Source organism: Microcaecilia unicolor, chromosome 1 (genome assembly GCF_901765095.1).
Source record: "Microcaecilia unicolor chromosome 1, aMicUni1.1, whole genome shotgun sequence".
Lineage (NCBI taxonomy): Eukaryota > Metazoa > Chordata > Amphibia > Gymnophiona > Siphonopidae > Microcaecilia > Microcaecilia unicolor.
Genome location: NC_044031.1, coordinates 480,093,757 through 480,113,680, shown reverse-complemented (window position 1 = coordinate 480,113,680; position 19,924 = coordinate 480,093,757). Strand labels below are relative to the sequence as shown.

The window sequence follows — 19,924 nt, the reverse complement described above, 5'->3', positions numbered from 1 at the left end:
TAGGCTTTCACTTCGTATCAGGATTTGTGTAGCTGCATCTCCTGCCATCAGGTTGCATTTCCTGCAGATGCTTTCCCTTCTGAGCCACTACCCTGCTGAACACTGAAGCTGCACTTTTTGGGGGGAGGGGAGAGGGGAGAAAGAGTGGACATGGAGCTGCTAGACCACAAAGGAGAAGGTGAGAGAGAGGGGATAGGGAGTTGCTACACCTTATAGAGGGGAAGGGAGAGGGGACAGGGAGTTGCTGCACCATAGGGGTAGAAGGAAAGGCAGAGGGGACAGGAAGTTGCTGGACCATAGGAGTGGAGGGGAACAGAGAGGGAGCAGGGAAATGCTGGACCAAAAGAAGGACAAGGAGATGCTGGGCTACATGTGTGAGTGGAGAAAGAGAGGAGATGCTGAGCTACAAGGATGTGGGAAGGTTAGGGAGGGGTCGGGGAGATGATTGGCATGGTAGAACCATGTTGGAGAGACCATGGGGATTCCCAAGGAGATGAATGAGAGGAGGATAGTGAGTACTGAGGGTAAAAGTGTAGTAACAGGGAGTGGGTAAAAGAGAAGGGAATAGGAGGCCAGGAAAGGAGTGAGACAGGGTATGAGAGGAGAAGATGAAGAGTTGATAGGTAAGTGAAATATAGGTGGAGGACTGAAGAGTGAAAGGGTGAAATTTGAGTGGGAAGACAGAAAAAGGAGAAAGAAAAAATATATCAGAGGTGGAAAAATTGAGGGAATGGAAGAAGAAAGGAGGAAAGTGGAGAAAGGATACATGGACAGCACCCACTGGAAAGAGAGCAGAAGACAGGAAAGCAGAAGAGATAAACTAGGACCAACATTACTCAGATGACATGAGAATCAGAATTTTTTTTTCATATGGTAACTTCAATGGAAAATATGTATTAGTTATAATTTGCACTTGTTGTTGGGGGAAGATAGGGTTTTTGTGGCTGCAGAGCATGTTTACATTTAATTCATTAGAACTATTATATTGTATCAGATTAAAGTCCGTGAAGATAATGTATGCAGTGTGTCACATATGCAAGCATCATTCATCAGGTGTAGTCCAACTGAAAAAAAAGTTGAGAACCAGTGGCCTAGAGCAATAGCATGGTCTCAATTTGTCAATCAACACTTGTTTATTAGTATTTCTAAGTAAAGATCTCCTTTTAGAGAAACTGCTTTCATTTTTGTGTGTCTAAATGTCAGGGTCTTCTTTGGTGGGTAATGTAGCACAATATTGACTTGAGCCGTATATGTCCATACTGGAGCTCAGGGGATGTGGAGAGTGGTGTGATGACACTGGTGCAATGGCAGGGTTTATACGGACTGTGTTGTGGTGACACATAACACATATATATTCAAATATTACCAGTAGTATATTACACAGATGCTGCTGTTACACATTGCAGTCCCAGTCATAGCCTATAGTCACTATCCACTATTTCTGCTGAAGGGTAGAGATATGTCCAAGAACCACGGGCAAGGGGATATGCAGGGCACTACTAGCGACAGAGAGGTAACAGATTTCTGCATCTATGTCAACCTCCTTCAACACTGGTTCATGTGTGACCACATTTGAGAGGGTTCAGCTGTAACATGCTTGGGCTGCCTCATGTCCCACAGGGCTTTCTCCATCAGATATGCAATGGAGTAAAGCCTGTCTTCCAGTGGGATTGGGGAACCATGTACCAGCAATAAAAGACACACGATAACTGAGATACTAAACAGAACATGTATTTATTTTTATATGTAATAGAAACATATTTGGGGGGGATTGGGGAAAGAAAAGTGAGGGAAGCAGGCCACCCCAGGGAGAGGAGAAGGTTAGGTGTCATGAGGTAGCAGGACTAAGGAGCACCATGAGAGAGAATGTAAAGTGTGCCAGCTCGTTAAAGGGCAAATGCCATGAACATGTTTCTCAAGCATTCACTCTTTAAAGAGTGGCATCCTCTCTGATCTCTCATCAGTAACCTTTAGCCTCTGGTCCATGGCATCCAGCTGCTGGCCCATCCGCAGCACTGCATCAGCTAGTGCCCATCTCCAATGGCGCCTGTAGCAGCTGGGGCTACACCCCCAGGTGCTGTAAGGGATGTTGCATAGACTGCTTGAGGGGCAGCTGATGTCAACAGCTGGATGTCAGGGACCTCCTCCATGTATGACACCATCACCACCTCCTCTGGCTTGTGGGAAAAGGCAGGGAGGGGAGGTTGTGAGGAAGGTGTAGAGGAATGGGAGTAGACAGTGAGGGAGGTTAGGAGGAATGAATGGAGGGACACATTGCAGGTGCCCTAGTTGGCTCCTGGTGGTCCAGTAGAGCCTGTTTTGCCAGGAGGTTCTGGATAAAATCCTGTCACTTCCTGCTGGGCTGTTGGATAGTTTAAAAAACAGCTATTAGGTGTGTGATAATGGAAGACATAGCACAGAGATTGGTTCCATCACTGACCATCCCATTATTAGGTTACGCTATGAGTGGTGCCACCCTAACAGGTGGGATGTGTGCAGGAGATGGTCACAGACATAAGAGTTTACTGTGGTTTGATTTCCATATCATTTATAAATATGTTAAACAGTACCGGTCCCAGTACAGATCCCTGTGGCACTCCACTGTTCACTCTCCTCCATTTAGAGAAATGACCATTTAATCCTACCCTCTGTTTTCTGTCCAATAACCAATTCCTAATCCACACCAGAACCTTGCCTCCTATCCCATGACTCTTTAATTTTCTCAGGAGTCTCTCATGAGAAACTTTATCAAAGGCTTTCTGAAAATCTAGGTATACTACATCAACTGGCTCACCTTTATGCCAGTTTATTCATGCCTTCAAAGAAATGAAGCAAATTGGTGAGGCAAGACTTCCCTCGGCTGAACCCATGCTAACTCTTTCCCATTAAACCATGTTTGTCTGTGTTCTATAATTTTATTCTTTAGAATGGTTTCCACTATTTTGCCCGGCACCGATGTCAGGCTTATCGGTGTATAATTTCCCGGATCACCCCTAGAACCCTTTTTGAAAAGTCGGCATCACATTGTCCACTCTCCAATCTTCAGGTACTATGGACGATTTTAACAACAGGTTACATATTAATAACAGCAGATCAGCAATTTCATTCTTGAGTTCTTTGACTACCTTTGGATGTATGCCATCCAGTCCAGGTGATGTACTATTCTTTAATTTGTCAGTTTGGCTCAGTACATCTTCCAGGTTCACCGAGATTTCTTTCAATTCCTCCGCATCATCACCCTTGAAAACCATTTCTGGTACAGGCAGATTTCTTATATCTTCTTCCATAAAGACAGAAAAAAAGAATTCATTCAGTTTCTTGGCTATGACCTTGTCCTCCCTGAGCTCCCCTTTTGCTCCTTCATGATCTAATGGTCCCATAGATTCCCTTGCAGGCTTTCTGCTTCTGAAGTACCTGAAAAAGTTGTTACTCTGAGTTTTAGCCTCTGCGGCAAGTTTCTCTTCATATTCTCTTTTAGCCTTCTTTATTAATGCTTTGCATCTGACTTGCCAGTGCTTATGTTGCTTCTTATTTTCTTCATTTGGGTCTTTTTTCCATTCTTTGAAGGACAATCTTTTGGCTGTAATGCCCTCTTTTACTTCACTTCTTAACCATGTAGGCTGACGTTTTCTCTTCTTTCCACCCTTGCAAATACATGGAATGCATCTGGACTGGGCTTCCAAGATGGTATTTTTGAATAACATCCACGCCTGATTTAGTGTCCTAACCTTTGTAGCCGATCCTTTTAGTTTCTTTTTAACCATTTTCCTCATTTTATTAGTCACCCTTTCAAAACTTAAATGCAACTACAGATTTCTTTTGCAGGTTCATCTCAGATAGTAGCTCAAACTTGATCATGTTATGATCACTGTCTCCAGGGGGACCCAACACTGCCACCTCTCGCACTATGCCCTCCATGCCACCAAGGACCAGATCCAAAATGGCTCCCCCTCTTGTCAGCTCCTGGACCAGCTGCTCCAAGAAGCAGTCATTTATTACATCTAGAAATTTTATCTCCCTGACAATTTATCCAGTCAATTTATCTCCCTGTTAATTTATCTAGTCAATTTTGGGGTAATTGAAATCACCCATTATTATAGCATTGCCCAATTTGCCAGCTTTTCTAATCTCTGTAAGCATTTCTTAAACTGTCGATTCGTTCTGTCCCAGCAGATGGTAGTACAGCCCTACAAGAATACTCCTTCCCTTCACACATGGAATTTCTATCCATAATGATTCCATGTTGCTATCTGTGTCATGTGGAATGTTTATTTTATTTGACACAATTCCCTCCTTAACATATAGCGCAACCCCCTCCAATTTGATCCTCTCTATCACTGCGATACAATTTGTACCCTGTTAACACAGTGTTCCATTGATTTTCCTCTTTCCACCAAGTCTCTGAGATGCCTATTATATCTATCTCATTATTTAGTGCTATATATTCTAACTCTCCCATCTTAATTTTTAGGCTTCTAGCATTTGTATACAGGTACTTCAAATTGTGTTTTTGATCTAAAAGCTGCTTAGAAGTTGAAGGGGATAATGTGCATCCTTTATCCTGCTCTCTCATTATGCACACCTGGTTTACTTTAAGCATTGTTGAAACCTCTCTACTGGGATTCCTTAAATGACCTATTTTAATAGTATCCTTCAAGGATACTTCACTCTGAATCATGTGCTCCTGGGCGATTGTTGGTTCCCCCTCCCCTTCAATCTAGTTTAAAAGCTGCTTTATCTCCTTTTTAAAAGTTAGCGCCAGCAGCCTGGTTCCATCCCGGTTAAGGTGGAGCCCATACTTTTGGAACTCTCTCCCCCTTTCCCAGAATGTTGCCCAGTTCCTAACAAATCTAAATCTCTCGTCCCTGCACCATCATCTCAACCATGCATTGAGACTTCGGAGCTCTGCCTGCCTTTTGGGTCCTGTGTGTGGAATGGGAAGCATTTCTGAAAATGCGACCCTGGAGGATCTGGACTTCAGCTTTCTACCTAAAAGCCTAAATTTGGCTTCTAGAACCTCCCTCTCACATTTTCTTATGATTGGTACCCACATGTACCAAGATAGCCGACTGCTCCCCAGCACTATCTAAGATCATGTCTAGGTGATGCGTGAGGTCCACCACCTTCGCACCAGGCAGGCAAGTCACCAGGCAATCCTCATGTCCACCAGCCACCCAGCTATCTATATGCCTAATGATTGAATCACCAACTACAACAGCTGTCTTTTCCCTCCTGGGCAGAACTTGGAGACATATCCTTGGTGCAAGAGGATAGTACATCCCCTGGTGGGCAGGTCCTAATTACAGGAGTATTTCATCAGGGTGATGCTCTTCTTCTAGGAGACCTCCCTCCTCCAAGGCAGCACAGGGGCTACCAGATTGGAGGTGGGACTTTTCTACAACATCCCTGTAGGTCTCCTCTATGTACCTCTCTGTCTCCGTCAGCTCCACCAAGTCTGCTACTCTAGCCTCAAGAGAACGGACCCGTTCTCTGAGAGCTAGGAGCTCTTTGCATTGGGCACACACATATAACCGCTCACCAATTGGGAGATAATCATACATGTGACACTCAGTGCAAAAGACTGGATAGCACCCCTCTTGCTGCTGGACTTCTGACTCCATCTTAGTATTTTTGAGTTTTTCAATAATTTAAAAAGGTTGGACAAGTTACTGGACCAAACGTCCATAGACATGGTTTACTGGGACAGAGGCCAATGTGAATTTAGCCAAAGATAGTCTTATCTCACCAATCAGTTACATTTTCTGAAAGGGTTAAAGTTTATTTATTTATTTATTTATTTATTTATTTATTTATTTATTTATTTATAGCATTTATATCCCACATTTATCCCAAATCCCATATGGATAAAGGTAAGCTGGTTGATGGCAATGAAGTGTGATTTTCAAAAAGTCATTGGACAAAATCCATCATGAGTAACTCCTAAGGCAATTAAAAAGTCATGGGATAGGAAGCAATGTCCTACTAAGGACTGAGAATTTGCTAAAAGATTAGAAACTGAGAGTAGCACTAAATGGACAGTCATCTCAATGGAGAAAGATAATAGTGTTATAACCTAAGGATTTGTACTGGGACAAATATATTTATAAATGATTTGGAAAAGGGAACAGTGATGAAGTTTTCAGATGACACAAAATTGTGCACATGTTTTTCCTACATACAAAGTGATTCACCTAAGAAAAAATAATGTAAACTGCATGTGAATGATACCAAGTTCCATATTAGGAGTCGTTACCCAGGAAAAGGATCTAGGTGTCATTATATAAGTACATAAGTATTGCCATACTGGGAAAGACCAAAGGTCCATCAAGCCCAGCATCCTGTTTCCAACAGTGGCCAATCCAGGTCACAAATACCTGGCAAGATCCCAAAAAAGTACAAAACATTTTATACTGCTTATCCCAGAAATAGTGGATTTTCCCCAAGTCCATTAAGTGGGTGCATACTTTTGCCCCATGTACATGCTTCTTTTATAAAGTGCACGCCCACCTACACGCACTTTATAAAATACTGGTGTACATCTGGATGGGCCCATTTTTGGCTATGCCCTGATATTTGGGCACCCTTTATAGAATTACCCTCTATAGCCTACTCTTACCATTCTAAGAGTAGGCTAAATGGCCTTTGCATATACCCTAACCTTTAGTATAAAGACCACATAATTTTTTTAACTGATCCCTTCTCTCTAGTAAAATGCATGACTATAGTAACTGCCAGGATAGATATGTAACAATTTATTTCAAATTTGACACATCTGTTTGTTAAAATGCACTCTAGGGCAAGGTTCAATCTAACTTAAGTACATGAACAAAAGAGAAAAATAATAATGGAATGCACTACAAAATAAAACAAAGTAATAAATAAAAATAAGCATCATAGCCTCAGACTAACCCCCCCCCCACAAAAAAAAAAAAAAAACCCAACCAACCAAACAAACAAACAAACAAACAGAAACTACAATATAAATAACAAAACAGTTCAAGAAAAGGTCTCAGAGGAAAAGAAGTCTAATCTAATCATCTGAAGCCTAAGTAGGCAAGGGGCAAGCAAGAGGTAAATTGTTCCAAGTATGAGTAGCAACACTCTGAAGTAGAGCATAAAAAGATCTTTTCAAAGGAAGGGTGTCTTATTTATGTGCACTTGATAATCTGCCTCTTCCTAAAGCAAATAATTACAAGGCGGAATACATAAAAGTAGAGACACACTGTGCATAGAAATTATGTATTCATGCAGATACAAAGTAGATTAAGGGTAAGGGGCAGCACAGAACATATAACAGGGAGTGAATTACAAGCTTCTAAAAGAGCTCTTTGTAATGAGCAAAGCAATCATTTAATTTTATCTATTATCCTACAACTTTCACTACTAAGAAAAATTCAGCATTCATCACTGTGTATAAACCTTGAATGCTTCAGAGTTTAATAGCAAAAGGGAAATATTTACCACAAATTCTCCATAGTCAAATTGGTGTCTTGCAGTGAGGTGAGCAGACAAATTTATAGTAATCTGAGTAGCATTTCCCCAGGGTAGGGAAGCACATACAGGACAGACCTAAATTAAAAATTCAAACAGAATTAGGTAATATGTTATTAATAGTACCATTCCTCCTCCAGCGCAATATGAGAATTCTATATATGCCTGCAATACGGTTTTCATATGCTAAAGCAATGGTATACCAAGTAATCCTATCTAACTGAACAAGACTTTATATGTAAGCACTAATCGTGTTATTCTAGAATTATTATAGCTTAATGACAACATATGTGTTATTAATATGCAAATGGCATTACACTATAAATGTACCTCAGTTCATGTTCTTATTTTAATTTTGTAGGTTCATCAAAACTTAGATTCCTGACATTAGCAGTTGTAGCATAGAAAGGTAGGAAATGTGGTTTATAACTAAATAATTATTGCAGTCATTGAAAAATATGAACAAAATGTTAACAGCGTAATAAGTGGAGTATACAGCTTTTCCAATTCTTTATCCAGTTGATAGACGTCTACAGGTTGAATATTATTGTATCAATGGTGGGCATCTTGATTTTGGGTATGCCGATGCAGAAGTTTATGTGTACCAGAGAAGCTGAAAGCTGTGTAATGGGGAGTATTGAATTTGGGAGGGGGTTTTAGTATTAAGGCCGGGTAGGGGTGGGGTGAGAGGGGGGGGGGAGAAAACTTGGGGAGAAAATGTTCGATGGTTTTGTATCTGTTAACTTTGACATCTGGTATTGGAGTATGTTTATGATACCATGTCGTGTATTTGTTGTTGTTTGTGTTAACCATCAATAAAAATGATTGAGATAAAAAAAAAAGAAAAAAAAATTACAGGGCATAAGCATTTTTGCAGTAGAACTCTCTAGGTTTAGATCTTTGGTTTTCAATCCAGTCTTTAGACCATACTCAGGATATCTATCGGAGGCAAGTCTGTCTCATGCATATTCATTGTGGGAATCCTGAAAACCCAACTAACTAGCTATGCCCTGAGAACTGGGTTGAGAACCACTGGTTTAGATGGTCTGTTTATTTTCAGTGGATGCCCTATTTGAGTGGGTAGAATATAGGAGAGGAAAGGTGGTCCGCAGACAGCACACAGGAAACAGAAAGGAGAAAATCACATGGCTCATTGTCTGAAAAATGGAACACACAGGGTTGTTGAAGTTTCAGTTTTCAGACAACGAGCTATTGCTGTTCGGTGTTGAGAAGTGATTTTGAGAAAGCAATTTTTCTGACGCACAGCTCATCCTGCTCAGATTTTTCATTGGTGATATTGTTCTAAGTGGATGATACAGTCATATTTTTCTCAGAATCTACAGACAACTCGAGGAGACTCCTAAGACAGGCCTTATTGGTTGAAACAGAGCTGTGTCAAGTCTTGGTTGTTGAACAATAAACTTTTAAACCCTTTAAAGCATTGTCTTTTTATCTTTTGAGTCATCTTTGCTGTTTTCCTGAGAGTTCCTAGACTGTGAGGATTTTTGTTTTTTCTGTGTGCACATCTACAGATGCATAGCACATACTTCTATATGGAATGAGTGTCAGCATTCCTGGGGAAAGAGGTTGAGCAGAGTTGGGACAGAGTTATGAGAAAATTATCCTCCCTGATATTTAGCCGGCGGAAGACATTTTTTTCTCCACCGCCAATTGTAAAACAAGAAATTCAATGCTGGGCCCTGTCCTGCCTTTGGCATTGAATATCCTTTTTTTTTTTTTAGCCGGTTAGTGCATGACCAGTTAAGTTAATATTCTGACTTATCTGGCCATGGGTTAGGAGATGAAGATAGGATAGCTCAGGGATGGACTGACAGCAATCTAGGCCCTTGTTCAATAAGGGTCATGGGCCCCTAACCACATATCAAAAGAGATTAAACTAGATGGGCCCTAGGGGAGAGTGGGCCCCCTAATGTTGTGGGCCCTCGGGCACTGCACTGTTGTCCCAATGGTCTGTCCGTCCATGAAACAGATATTTATGTGGTCTTATTTATCTGCTAAACCTGGACGGTTATGTTTGAATATCGGGATGTAACCAGACTCCACCCCTGGAATCACTCGACATAGCCGGCTTGAACTTCAGTGCTAACCGGTCATGCACTAGCCAGTTAAGTGCCACTGAAAATGACTGGATAGCTGCAAACAAGCGAGTTAACTGGTCGGTGGCTGTACTCAGCCAGTCAACTCACTTTGAATATCAGCCAGCAGGGGCGGACTGACCATTCGGGCAACCAGCAGTGCCCAAGGACCCAGAGGCTCTGGGGGGCCCAGAGGCTCTGCCCGGATGCCCGCCATTCTCCCGCTGTCCTCCCCATTCCCACACACCTGGGTTTAAATCTTTTATTTACCTCCGTCGCAACGGCCGTGTCATTGAAAGCCCTGCCCATCTCTAGCCTTCCCTTCGTGAGTTTGTTCCCTTCTGACATCATTCCCTCTTTCCGCGAGGGTGGGACTGAGGGAACGAACTCACAAAGGGAAGGCTAGAGACGGTCAGAGCTTTCAATGACGCGGCCGCTTCGACGGAGGTAATAAAAAAGATTTAAACTATGCAGGGTGGCACTGTGGCAAAGAAAAAGGGGGATGTTGGGGGGAGAAGAGGTAGGCAGGTGGATATGAATGGGAGGGGAGGATGGGGCGAAGGAGAATCGCTGAACATGGAAGGGAGCAGGAGGGAAGGGCAGGGGAGAGAGGAGAATCGCTTGGTATGGATGGATGGAGGGGAGGGGAGAGGAGAGTTGCTGGACATGGGTGGATGGAGGGGAGGGGAGAGGAGAGTTGCTTGACATGGGTGGATGGAGGGGAGAGAGGAGGGTTGCTGGACATAGATGGATGGAGAGGAGGGGAGGGCAGGGGAGAGGAGAGTTGCTGGACATAGGTGGATGGAGGGGAGAGGAGAGTTGCTGGACATGGGTGGATGGAGGGAAGGGCAGGGGAGAGAGGAGGATTGCTGGACATGGATGGATAGAGAGGAGGGCAGGGGAGAGAGGAGGGTTGCTGGACATTGATGGATGGAGGGGAGGACAGGGAGAGAGGAGAATTGTTGGACATGAATGGAGGAGGGAAGGGAAGACAGGAAGGAGATGCACATGGATGGAGGGGAGAGAGAAGAAATTCTGGACATGGAGGAGAGGAGGGAAGACAGAGGAAGGAGATGCACATGGATGGAGGGAAAGGGAGAAAGAAGAAATGCTGGACATGGATGGAGGGGAGGGAAGAGAGAGGAAGGAGATGAGATGAGGGAAAAGGAAGAGAGGAGAAAAACTGCACATGGATGGAGAAAATAGGCAGAAGCTGGATCCACTGGACAGTCAAGTCTGCGGAGGACCCAGCTTTACTTAGGCATGTAGGGCAAGAAATGAAGAAGAAAGGAGGAAAGTAAAGAAATAAATAGAAAGGAAGCCCTGGAAATGGAGTTAAGAGGACAGAGAGCAGCAGAATCAGATACTGGGCCAGCATGATCAGAAAAACAAAGTCACCAGACAACAAAGGTAGAAAAGATCATTTTATTTTCATTATAGTGTTTGGAATATGTCCACTTTGAGAATCAGGTGCTCAACGTTAAAAGTTTATATTTATATACTTATTTATGGCATTTTATCCCACATTAAACATGAATTAGATTGGAATCTGGGATCATTTAATTATTTTTTTCCTGGAGAGAGTAATGCATTGCCCCTCCCCAGGCTCTCTCCCCGGCTATAGCCAGCTCTGCAGTTTTGGGGGTGGGGGGGGGGGGGCAGAGGTGGGCAGGGTGCGCAGAAGTGAACCGGGGAAAGAGCCTGTTATTAAACATTTACCAGCACACCACTGCACACTACCTTCCTGCCGTGGCCACCACTGCTGCTGCACTGTTCCTCCCGTTCGCGGCTGCCGGTCCCGCCTTCCTCTAATAATTTCTTGTTCCAGGGCAGAGCCGGTCAGCTGCAAGCAGGAAACAGCAGCAGGGCAGCAGCAGTGGTGGCCTTGGCAGGGGGGTATTGGGTGGGAGTGGGGATAGCCTGGTCCTGGTGTGCCAGTGGTAGTGGGGGTGTCCAGTGGGGGAGTATGGAGAAGGTTTGGGTGTTGGGTGGGCTGGAAAAAAAACTGTAACACTGGAAGGAAGGGGGAGGGTGTGAATGTAAGTGAGGGTAGGGTGGAAGAGTGGGGATATGGGGATTAGGTGGGGTGATAATGGGGACATATAAATTGAGCAGGAATAAAGAGGACCCCAGGTACAGGGTGACTGGGTGATGGGGAAGGACAGACGATGGATGGAGAATGGAGTGGGGAGGGGGAACAGATGCTGGATGGAAGGGAGAAGAGATGGGACAGATGCTGGATGAAAAGGAGAGAGGGGACAGATGTCAGATGGAAAGAAGGAAAGGAGGGACAGACACTGGATGAGGGAGAGAGAAGGGACATATGCCAGATGAAAATGGGGAGAGAAGGGACAGACACTGGATGAAGGGGAGAGAGGGGATAGAAGGTGGATGGAAGGGGGAGAGAGGATGCAGATGTTGGATGGAACTGGGGAGAGAGAGGGGCCTGAGTGGATGGAAGTGAAGAGAGAGAGAGAGGGGCCAGATGCTAGATGGAGGAGGGAGAAAAAAAGGAGAGACTCTGGATGGAAGTGAGGAGAGAGAAGGGTCAGATGCTGGATGGAAAGGGGGTGAGAGGGAGCAGACGCTGGATGGAAAGGGGGGAGGAGAGGGGGCAGATGCTGGACGGAAAGGGGAAAGAGAGAGAGGGAGAAGATGCTGGATGGAAAGGGGGGCGAGAGAGAGGGATAGACACTGGCGAGAGTTAAGAAGAGATCAAGGAAAGAAGAAACAAGAGACTGGGACCAACACAATTAAAAAAAAGTAAATGGCCAGACAACAATGGTAGGAAAAATGAATTTTATTTTCAGTTTAGTATAAAGTAGTGTGGTAGCTGTGTTAATAAAGAAAATGGAAATAAGATGATATCTTTATTGGACTAATTTTAATACATTTTTGCTAATGTTTGGAGTCCCAACCCTCCTTTCTCATGTCAGACCAGAATACCTTAATAGCAGTATACTGTCCTGACCTGAGGAAAGAGGTTTTGGCCTCTGAAAGCTAACTGGAAAATATATATGATCCAATAAATTGGTAGCATCATATTTTCCATTTTTTTGTTTTATGTGTATTTGTTAACCTATAGTATAGTGATTAAAATGGAGGAGTGGCCTAGTGGTTAGGGTGGTGGACTTTGGTTCTGGGGAACTGAGGAACTGAGTTTGATTCCTGGCACAGGCAGCTCCTTGTGACTCTGGGCAAGTCACTTAACCCTCGATTGCCTGCCGCATTGAGCCTGCCATGAGTGGGAAAGCATGGGGTACAAATGTAACAAAAAAAAATGTCAATTTTTGAAATTTGCATCTGCGGGCGGGGGAGTATCAGCAGCGCAGCGGGTAGGAAAGAACTGGGATGGTGGGGTTGTCAGCTGCGGCGGTAGAGGGGTGTCGGCCAGTGGCAAGGTGGGGGCCCCGACCACTCCAGTGCCCGGGGGCCCAGACCACTCTCAGTCTACCCCTGTCAGCCAGTATGTATTTTATAACATATACCTCCAACAATAAATACTTAGCCTGCCTCCAAGCAGGTGTACATGTACCTGCCTACTTTCTAGGGTAGTATTTTTATAAAGGCATATGTGTTTGCCTTTATAAAATAAGTACGACATGCACACCTATGTGCCTTCACGGCCTAGATCATTTCTCTTTCTAGCACTGAGGTCTCCATGACAGGTGAAAACTGAGTGCCGCTCAAGAGCTAGTGGCATAGCTACGTGGGGCCATGGGGGCCTGGGCCCCATAGATTTGGCCCTGGACCCCCCTGCCGACGACCCTCTTGACCCCCCTTCCTGCCGTCAACCCACCGTCGCCATCGCCTACCTTTGCTGGCGGGGGACCCCAACCCCCGCCAGCCGAGGTCCTCTTCTTACTTCGTTCTGTTTCTGAGTCTGACGTCCTGCACATTGTATGTGCAGGATGTCAGACTCACAGAAACAGAGGGTTAGCTGCAGGAGGGGGGTTGAGAGGGTCGTCGTCGGGGGGAGGGTCAAGTTGGTGGTGGCGGCGGCAGCGGTGGGGGGGGTTGGCAATGGCGGGGGGGGGGGTCAGCAGCACTGGGGGGGGCTAAAATGTGCCCCCTCACCTCGGGCTCTGGACCCCCCTCCCGCTGAAGTCTGGCTACGCCCCTGTCAAGAGCAATGTTGATACAGGAAGTCCCGTCTCTGTGAATGAGAACAGCAGTAACAGAAGCCATAGGTGATAGTGAAAACACAAATAAGCACTAGGCACGTTCACATCTGCTTAGTGTGAACACAGGAATGTCGCAGCAGAAACAATGGAAGAAAGCTCAGGGAGGGCAGGGCAGCAGTGGGCACTGTTATACTCGCAACCCTAATTCTGTATAATGCACCAAAAGTTAGGCGTCAATTCAGCGCCTGTCTTTAGGTGCTAAAATGGAAGTCATGCGGCAAAACGGGGGTAACTGCATTTAAACACTAATCTATAGTTCCTAAGTTCTTTAGCAAGAGGGAAATGTACCAGAGACATAGCTAATTGGGGACGGGGTGCAAGGGGAGCAGACACTCCCCCCTAACATATTTTGAATGAAATGGTGTTTACGCAGATCGGCCCTTCAACCTTGCACCAGCGCCTATTTTTACAAAAGGTCTGCTCCCCCTGACATCAAAACCTGGCTATACTTCTGACATACACATGGGTGGGTCATACACTTATGTGCAAAACTTATAGGGGCTACTACTACTACTACTACTTAACATTTCTAAAGCGCTACTAGGGTTACGCAGCGCTGTACAATTTAACATGGAAGGACAGTCCCTGCTCAAGGAGCTTACAATCTAAAAGACAGGTGTACAATCTAAAGACAGGTGTACAATCTAAAAGACAGGTGTACAATCTAGAGACAGTGTACAATCTAAAAGACAAGTGTAGAGTCAATCTGATAGGGCATACTATATTTCTCGAAAGGTTAGGTGCTGAAAGCAGCATTGAAGAGGTGAGTTTTAAGCAGAGATTTGAAGATGGGTAGGGAGGGGGCTTGGCGTAGGCAGGGCCGGTCTTAGCAAGTGCGGGGCCCTATGCTCCCTAGCTCCAGGGCTGGCCACCCTTCCCTCCATGCTCCCAGACCGCTCCCTCCGAGCTCCAAGGCCCCCAGCTCCAGGGCCTCCCTCCCTCCCAGCTCCAAGGCCCCCTCCCTCCCTCCCAGTCATTTTTAAACATCCCCCTCCAAAATCCAGTACTAGGTATGCCGAGAATACAAAACACTCAGGACCTATAGAGCAATTCTACCATACCATAAGCAGTCATTTCTACTAAATCACACAAAGAAAAGGAAAACATCTTAAAATACTACAGTGAGCACTAGAGCATCAATTCACCTATTGTAAAATGAAACCAGACAGAATAGTACAGATCGTCGTCGATCCTGCACAGAATGCCAAGTGAAAGCCATGTCTTTTTCACAAACACAGATACACCCTAATCCACGATAGAATAAATAGTAATTTTAAAACTTTCTATTTAGACAAAAATTAAACTGAACCCTCAAGATGCCAGACTCTGCATACAATGCAACACCACAGAAACAGAAAATGTCCCCTAGTACTGTGCAAAATATAAAGACAGCAGATGTAAATTTGAAAAAAAAAAAACTAACAAATACCAATCACCACTTTACAAATAGAAATAAAACAAATATCAAAAATAAAATAATACCATTTTATTGGACTAATAGATTTAGCTTTCAGAGGCCAAAACATCCTTCCTCAGGTCAATATAGTATAGTACTGTTACAGTATCCTATCGTGACCTGAGGAAGGGGGTTTTGTTCTCCGAAAGTTAGACAAAATGTATTAAAATGTATTAAAATTAGTCCAATCAAAAGATTACCTTGTTTACATGTTCTATATTATAAACATTTATTAACACATCTACAATACTACTTTATCCTAAAGCAAAAAAATAAAAAATATATATTTTATTTACAGTTTGTTGTCTCAGGTTTCCCCTTTCCTCATCTTCTTTTCACTGTCTTCCTTCCATCCAGCATCTGTCTTCGGTCTCTCTCTGCCATCCAGTGTCTGCCCTCTCTGCTGTCACCTCCATCCAATGTCTGCCCTCTCTCCCTGCCCCTTCCATCCACATCTGCCCTCTATCTCTGCCCCTTCCATGATCCATCCACCATCTGCCCCTGTCTGCCCTCTCTCTCCCCCCATCCATTCACTGTCTGCCCTTTCTATCCCTTCCATCCACTGTCTGCCCTCTCTCTCTCTGCCCCTTCAATCCACCATTTGCCCTCCCTCTGCCATCCATCCAGGGTTTGCCCTCCCTCTCGCTCCCCATCCAGGATATGCCCCTCTCTCCGCCCCTTTTTTCAGCCCCCAGTTCCAGCCCCACTATCCCACCAGTCCCGAGCTTCAGCCCCCCCAGCCACTTCTCCATGTCCCCTTTTCAGCCTCCAGTCCCAGTACTAGCCCCCTTATCCCACCTACCCTCCTTTTCAGCCCCCAGTTCCAGCCCCCTTCATCCACATGCCTTGTATTAGGGCCCCCTTTTCAGAACCATTCTCCCACCTGACCCACGCATGCCCCATTTTTCCACCAGCCCCAGGCCCCATATGGCCCCTTCTCAGACCCCAGTGACAGTCCCCCTTCTCCCATCCAAGAACCCCAGTCCCCTCCCCACCCGTCCCCTTCAACCATCCAAGAACCCCCTCCCTGCCCCCTTCTCCCATCCGTGATCCCCTCCCCATCCCCAGTCCCCTTCAACTATACAAGAACCCCCTCTCCACCCCCTTCTCCCATCCGTGAATACCCCTCCCACCTCAGTCCCCTTATCCCATCCAAGAACCCCAGTCCCCTCCCCACCCATCCCCTTCTCCCATCCGTGACCCCCTCCCCAACCCCAGTCCCCTTCAACCATCCAATAACCCCCTCCCCACCCCCTTCTCCCATCCGTGAATACCCCTCCCACCTCAGTCCCCTTATCCCATTCAAGAACCCCAGTCCCCTCCCCACCTGTCCCCTTCAACCATCCAAGAACCCCCTCCCCACCCCTTCTCCCATCCGTGAACCCCCTCTCCACCTCCCCATTTGAGAACCCCCACCCTACCCTTCCCCCACCTGAGAACCCCACCCTACCCTTCCCCCACCTGAGGATAACGTGGGGGGGTCAATAGCCTGGAGATTCCTGGAGGTTGTGGTTAAAGTTGGACGGGGCAGAGGGGGGGGGGGTGAAGAAGTGTGAATGTGATCAGGTGATGATCGGAGAGAGGGAGAGTAGAAGCGTGGGAATTGGAGGGTGAGCCGGAGGAGGAGAGGACGAGGTCAAGACAGTGGCCGTCACGGTGAGTGGGGGTGGTGGAGCACAGCTGGAGGTTGAAGGAGGATGTTAGGGTGAGGAACTTAGAAGCGTTAGGGTCGGATGGGTCATCAGCGTGTATGTTAAAGTCTCCGAGAATGAGAGACGGAGATGAGGGTTCAAGAAAGACGGAAAGCCAAGCATCAAAGTCGGTAAGGAAGGAAGAGAAGGATTTATCAGGGGGGCGGTAGATGACTGCGACTCTGAGTGGCAGCGGGTAAAATAGCCAGATGGAGTGGGCTTCAAAGGATGAGAAGCAGTGAGACTGCGGTAGGGGGAGTTGCTGGAAACTACAGGAGGGCGAGAGTAGTAGCCCAACGCCTCCACCATGGCCAACTTTGCGGGGAGTGTGGGAGAAGAGATAACCTCCATGGCAGAGGGCCACGACTGAGGCCGAGTCTTCCGGGGAGATCCAGGTTTTGGTTAGGGCGAGCAGTTGAAGGGAGCGAGAGATGAAGAGATCGTGGGTGAAGGGCAGTTTGTTGCAGACTGAGTGGGCATTCCACAAGGCGCAGGAGAAGGGGAGGGAAGAGGGGGGGAGGAGGGGAATAGAGACGAGATTGGAGACATCCCGGAATCGTTTGCATGGATAGGATGGGGATAGGTGAGGGGGACCTGGATTAGGGTTAATGTTTCCCGCGGATAGCAGGAGGAGGAGCAAGAGTATGTGGAGGAGGGTGGGGGAGGTCGGGCGGCGAAGGCGACGAAGGCGAGGTGTACTTAGGAGGAATGGGGATGGGTTAATGGCAGGAAGGAAGTGTTGAAGGTTAAGCGCTAGGAAGGAGGCGGGGGACAAGAGGGATGGTGAGGTGGTGGGGGATGAGGGTGAATAGGGTAGTGCCGTGGCGGGCAGGTCGGGAGGGCAGCGAGTTCTAGTGGTAGACAGTGGGAGTGGGGGGGAAGAAGATTAGGAAGGCACAGGGCAAGGAAGAAAACGTGGACGGGGGCCATAAGTAGTGACTGAGGTGTAACAGGTGACTATGTAGTGACTGAGGTGACTGAGGTGTTAAGCAGATAGATAGAGCTGGAAAGCTGGGTTTTGGACTGGCGAGTAGGTAAGTCAATGGCTGACAAGCTAGCAGGCAGGTAGGTAAGTCAATGGCTGAGAGGCTCGTTTACGCAGATCGGCCCTTCAACCTTGCACCAGCGCCTATTTTTACAAAAGGTCTGCTCCCCCTGACATCAAAACCTGGCTATACTTCTGACATACACATGGGTGGGTCATACACTTATGTGCAAAACTTATAGGGGCTGATATTCAGCCAGTGGTAGGCAGACCTCAGGGCCAGTCCTAGGGTTTCTGGCGCCCTCCTGCAGCCTATTAGTAGGCGCCCCTACCCATCCAGGAGCGGGATCACTATGGCTCTGCCCCTACAGTAGCCACACCCCTTTTACTAGCCATGGCATCATTGAAAATATTACACCAGTATAGAAGAAAAATAACTTGTTTTTTTTTTGTTTTCATTATAAATAATTTCTGTAAGCTGTTACAGCTCCATTATACTCAAAATGACACAAACCAAATTAGCATACAGACCATGAATTATGAGAACAGACAGTCTTGCCAACTCTGAAAAACAATGTGTTAGCAAAATCTCTGAATCTAATAAACAGACACTTGGCCTTGCAGTCACACATGTAGAACAGAGATAGCCCCTCTTCAAATTCTTCAAAAATTAACTTGAAATCCTAAGAAGTTAGACTCTGCATGCAGCACAATACCAGAAAACAGAAAGAAGCACATTGCTATACATTGCAAAATAAGATAGCAGATGTAAATTCTCAAAGTGGACATATTCCAAACACTAAAAGGAAAATTAAATGATTTTTTTCTACCTTTGTTGTCTGATGACTTTGTTTTTCTGATCATGCTGGCCCAGTATCTGATTCTGCTGTTATCTGTCCTCTTAACTCCCTTTCCAGGGCTTCCTTTCCATTTATTTCTTTACTTTCTTCCTTTCTTCTTCATTTCTTGCTCTATATCCATAAGTAAAAGCTGGGCCCTCCGCAGACTTGACTGTCCAGTGGATCCAACTTCTGCCTATTTTCTCCATCCATGTGCAGTTTTTCTTCTCTCTTCCTTTTCCCTCATCTCATCTCCTTCCTCTCTCTTCCCTCCCCTCCATCCATGTGCATCTCCTTCCTCTGTCTTCCCTCCCCTCCATCCATGTCCAGAATTTCTTCTCTCTCCCCTCCATCCATGTGCAACTCCTTCCTGACTTCCTTTCCCTCCCCTCCATCCATGTCCAACAATTCTATCACTGCCCTCCCCTCCATCCACCCATGTCCAGCAACTCCCCTGCCCTCCATCTATCCATCCATATCCAGCAATTCTCCTCTCCCCGGCTACTCCCCTCCATCCATCCATAACCAGCAATTCTCCTCTCACTCCCCTGCCCTCCCCTCCATGTCCAGCAATTTCTCCTCTCGCCCTGGGCCCTGCCCTCCCATCCATGTCTATCCTTGTCCATCGATACTCCTCTCTCCCCTTCCCTCCTCCATCCATCCATCCATATCCAGCAATTCTCCTCCCTCCCGTCCCCTCCATGTCCAGCAATTTCTCCTCTCTCCCTTGGCCCTGCCCTCCCACCCATGTCCATCGATGCTCCTCTCTCCCCTGCCCCCCTCCATCCATCCATCCATATCCAGCAATTCTCCTCCCTCCCGTCCCCTCCATGTCCAGCAATTTCTCCTCTCTCCCTGGGCCCTGCCCTCCCATCCATGTCCATCGATCAATGCTCATCTCTCCCCTGCCCTCCCGCTCCCATGTCCACCTGCCCGCCCTCTTCTCTGGTTTAAATCTTGTGTTTAAATTTACCTCCGGCGTCGCAGCAGCTGCGCAGCGTCAGTGAAAGCGCTACTGCTGACGTCTCCCAGCCTTCCCTTTGCTCGTTTGTTCCCTCTTAGTGTCCCGCCCTCGCACGGAAATGACATCAGAAGAAGGCGGAGCACTGAGGGAACGAATGAGCAAAGGGAAAGCTAGAGACATCGGGCAGCAGCGCTTTCACTGTCGGGCAGCAGCGCTTT

General features: G+C 46.3%; 1 protein-coding gene across 1 annotated transcript in view; it reads right to left on the bottom strand.

Moving 5' to 3' along the window:
• Positions 1 to 19,924, bottom strand: part of LOC115459072 (E3 ubiquitin-protein ligase RNF138-like) — a 51,888-nt gene that overhangs the window by 8,190 nt on the left and 23,774 nt on the right. The window contains exon 6 of the mRNA XM_030188968.1: positions 7,462 to 7,569. Within this exon, the coding sequence (XP_030044828.1) occupies positions 7,462 to 7,569 (108 nt within the window). The remainder of the gene's footprint in view (positions 1 to 7,461; positions 7,570 to 19,924) is intronic.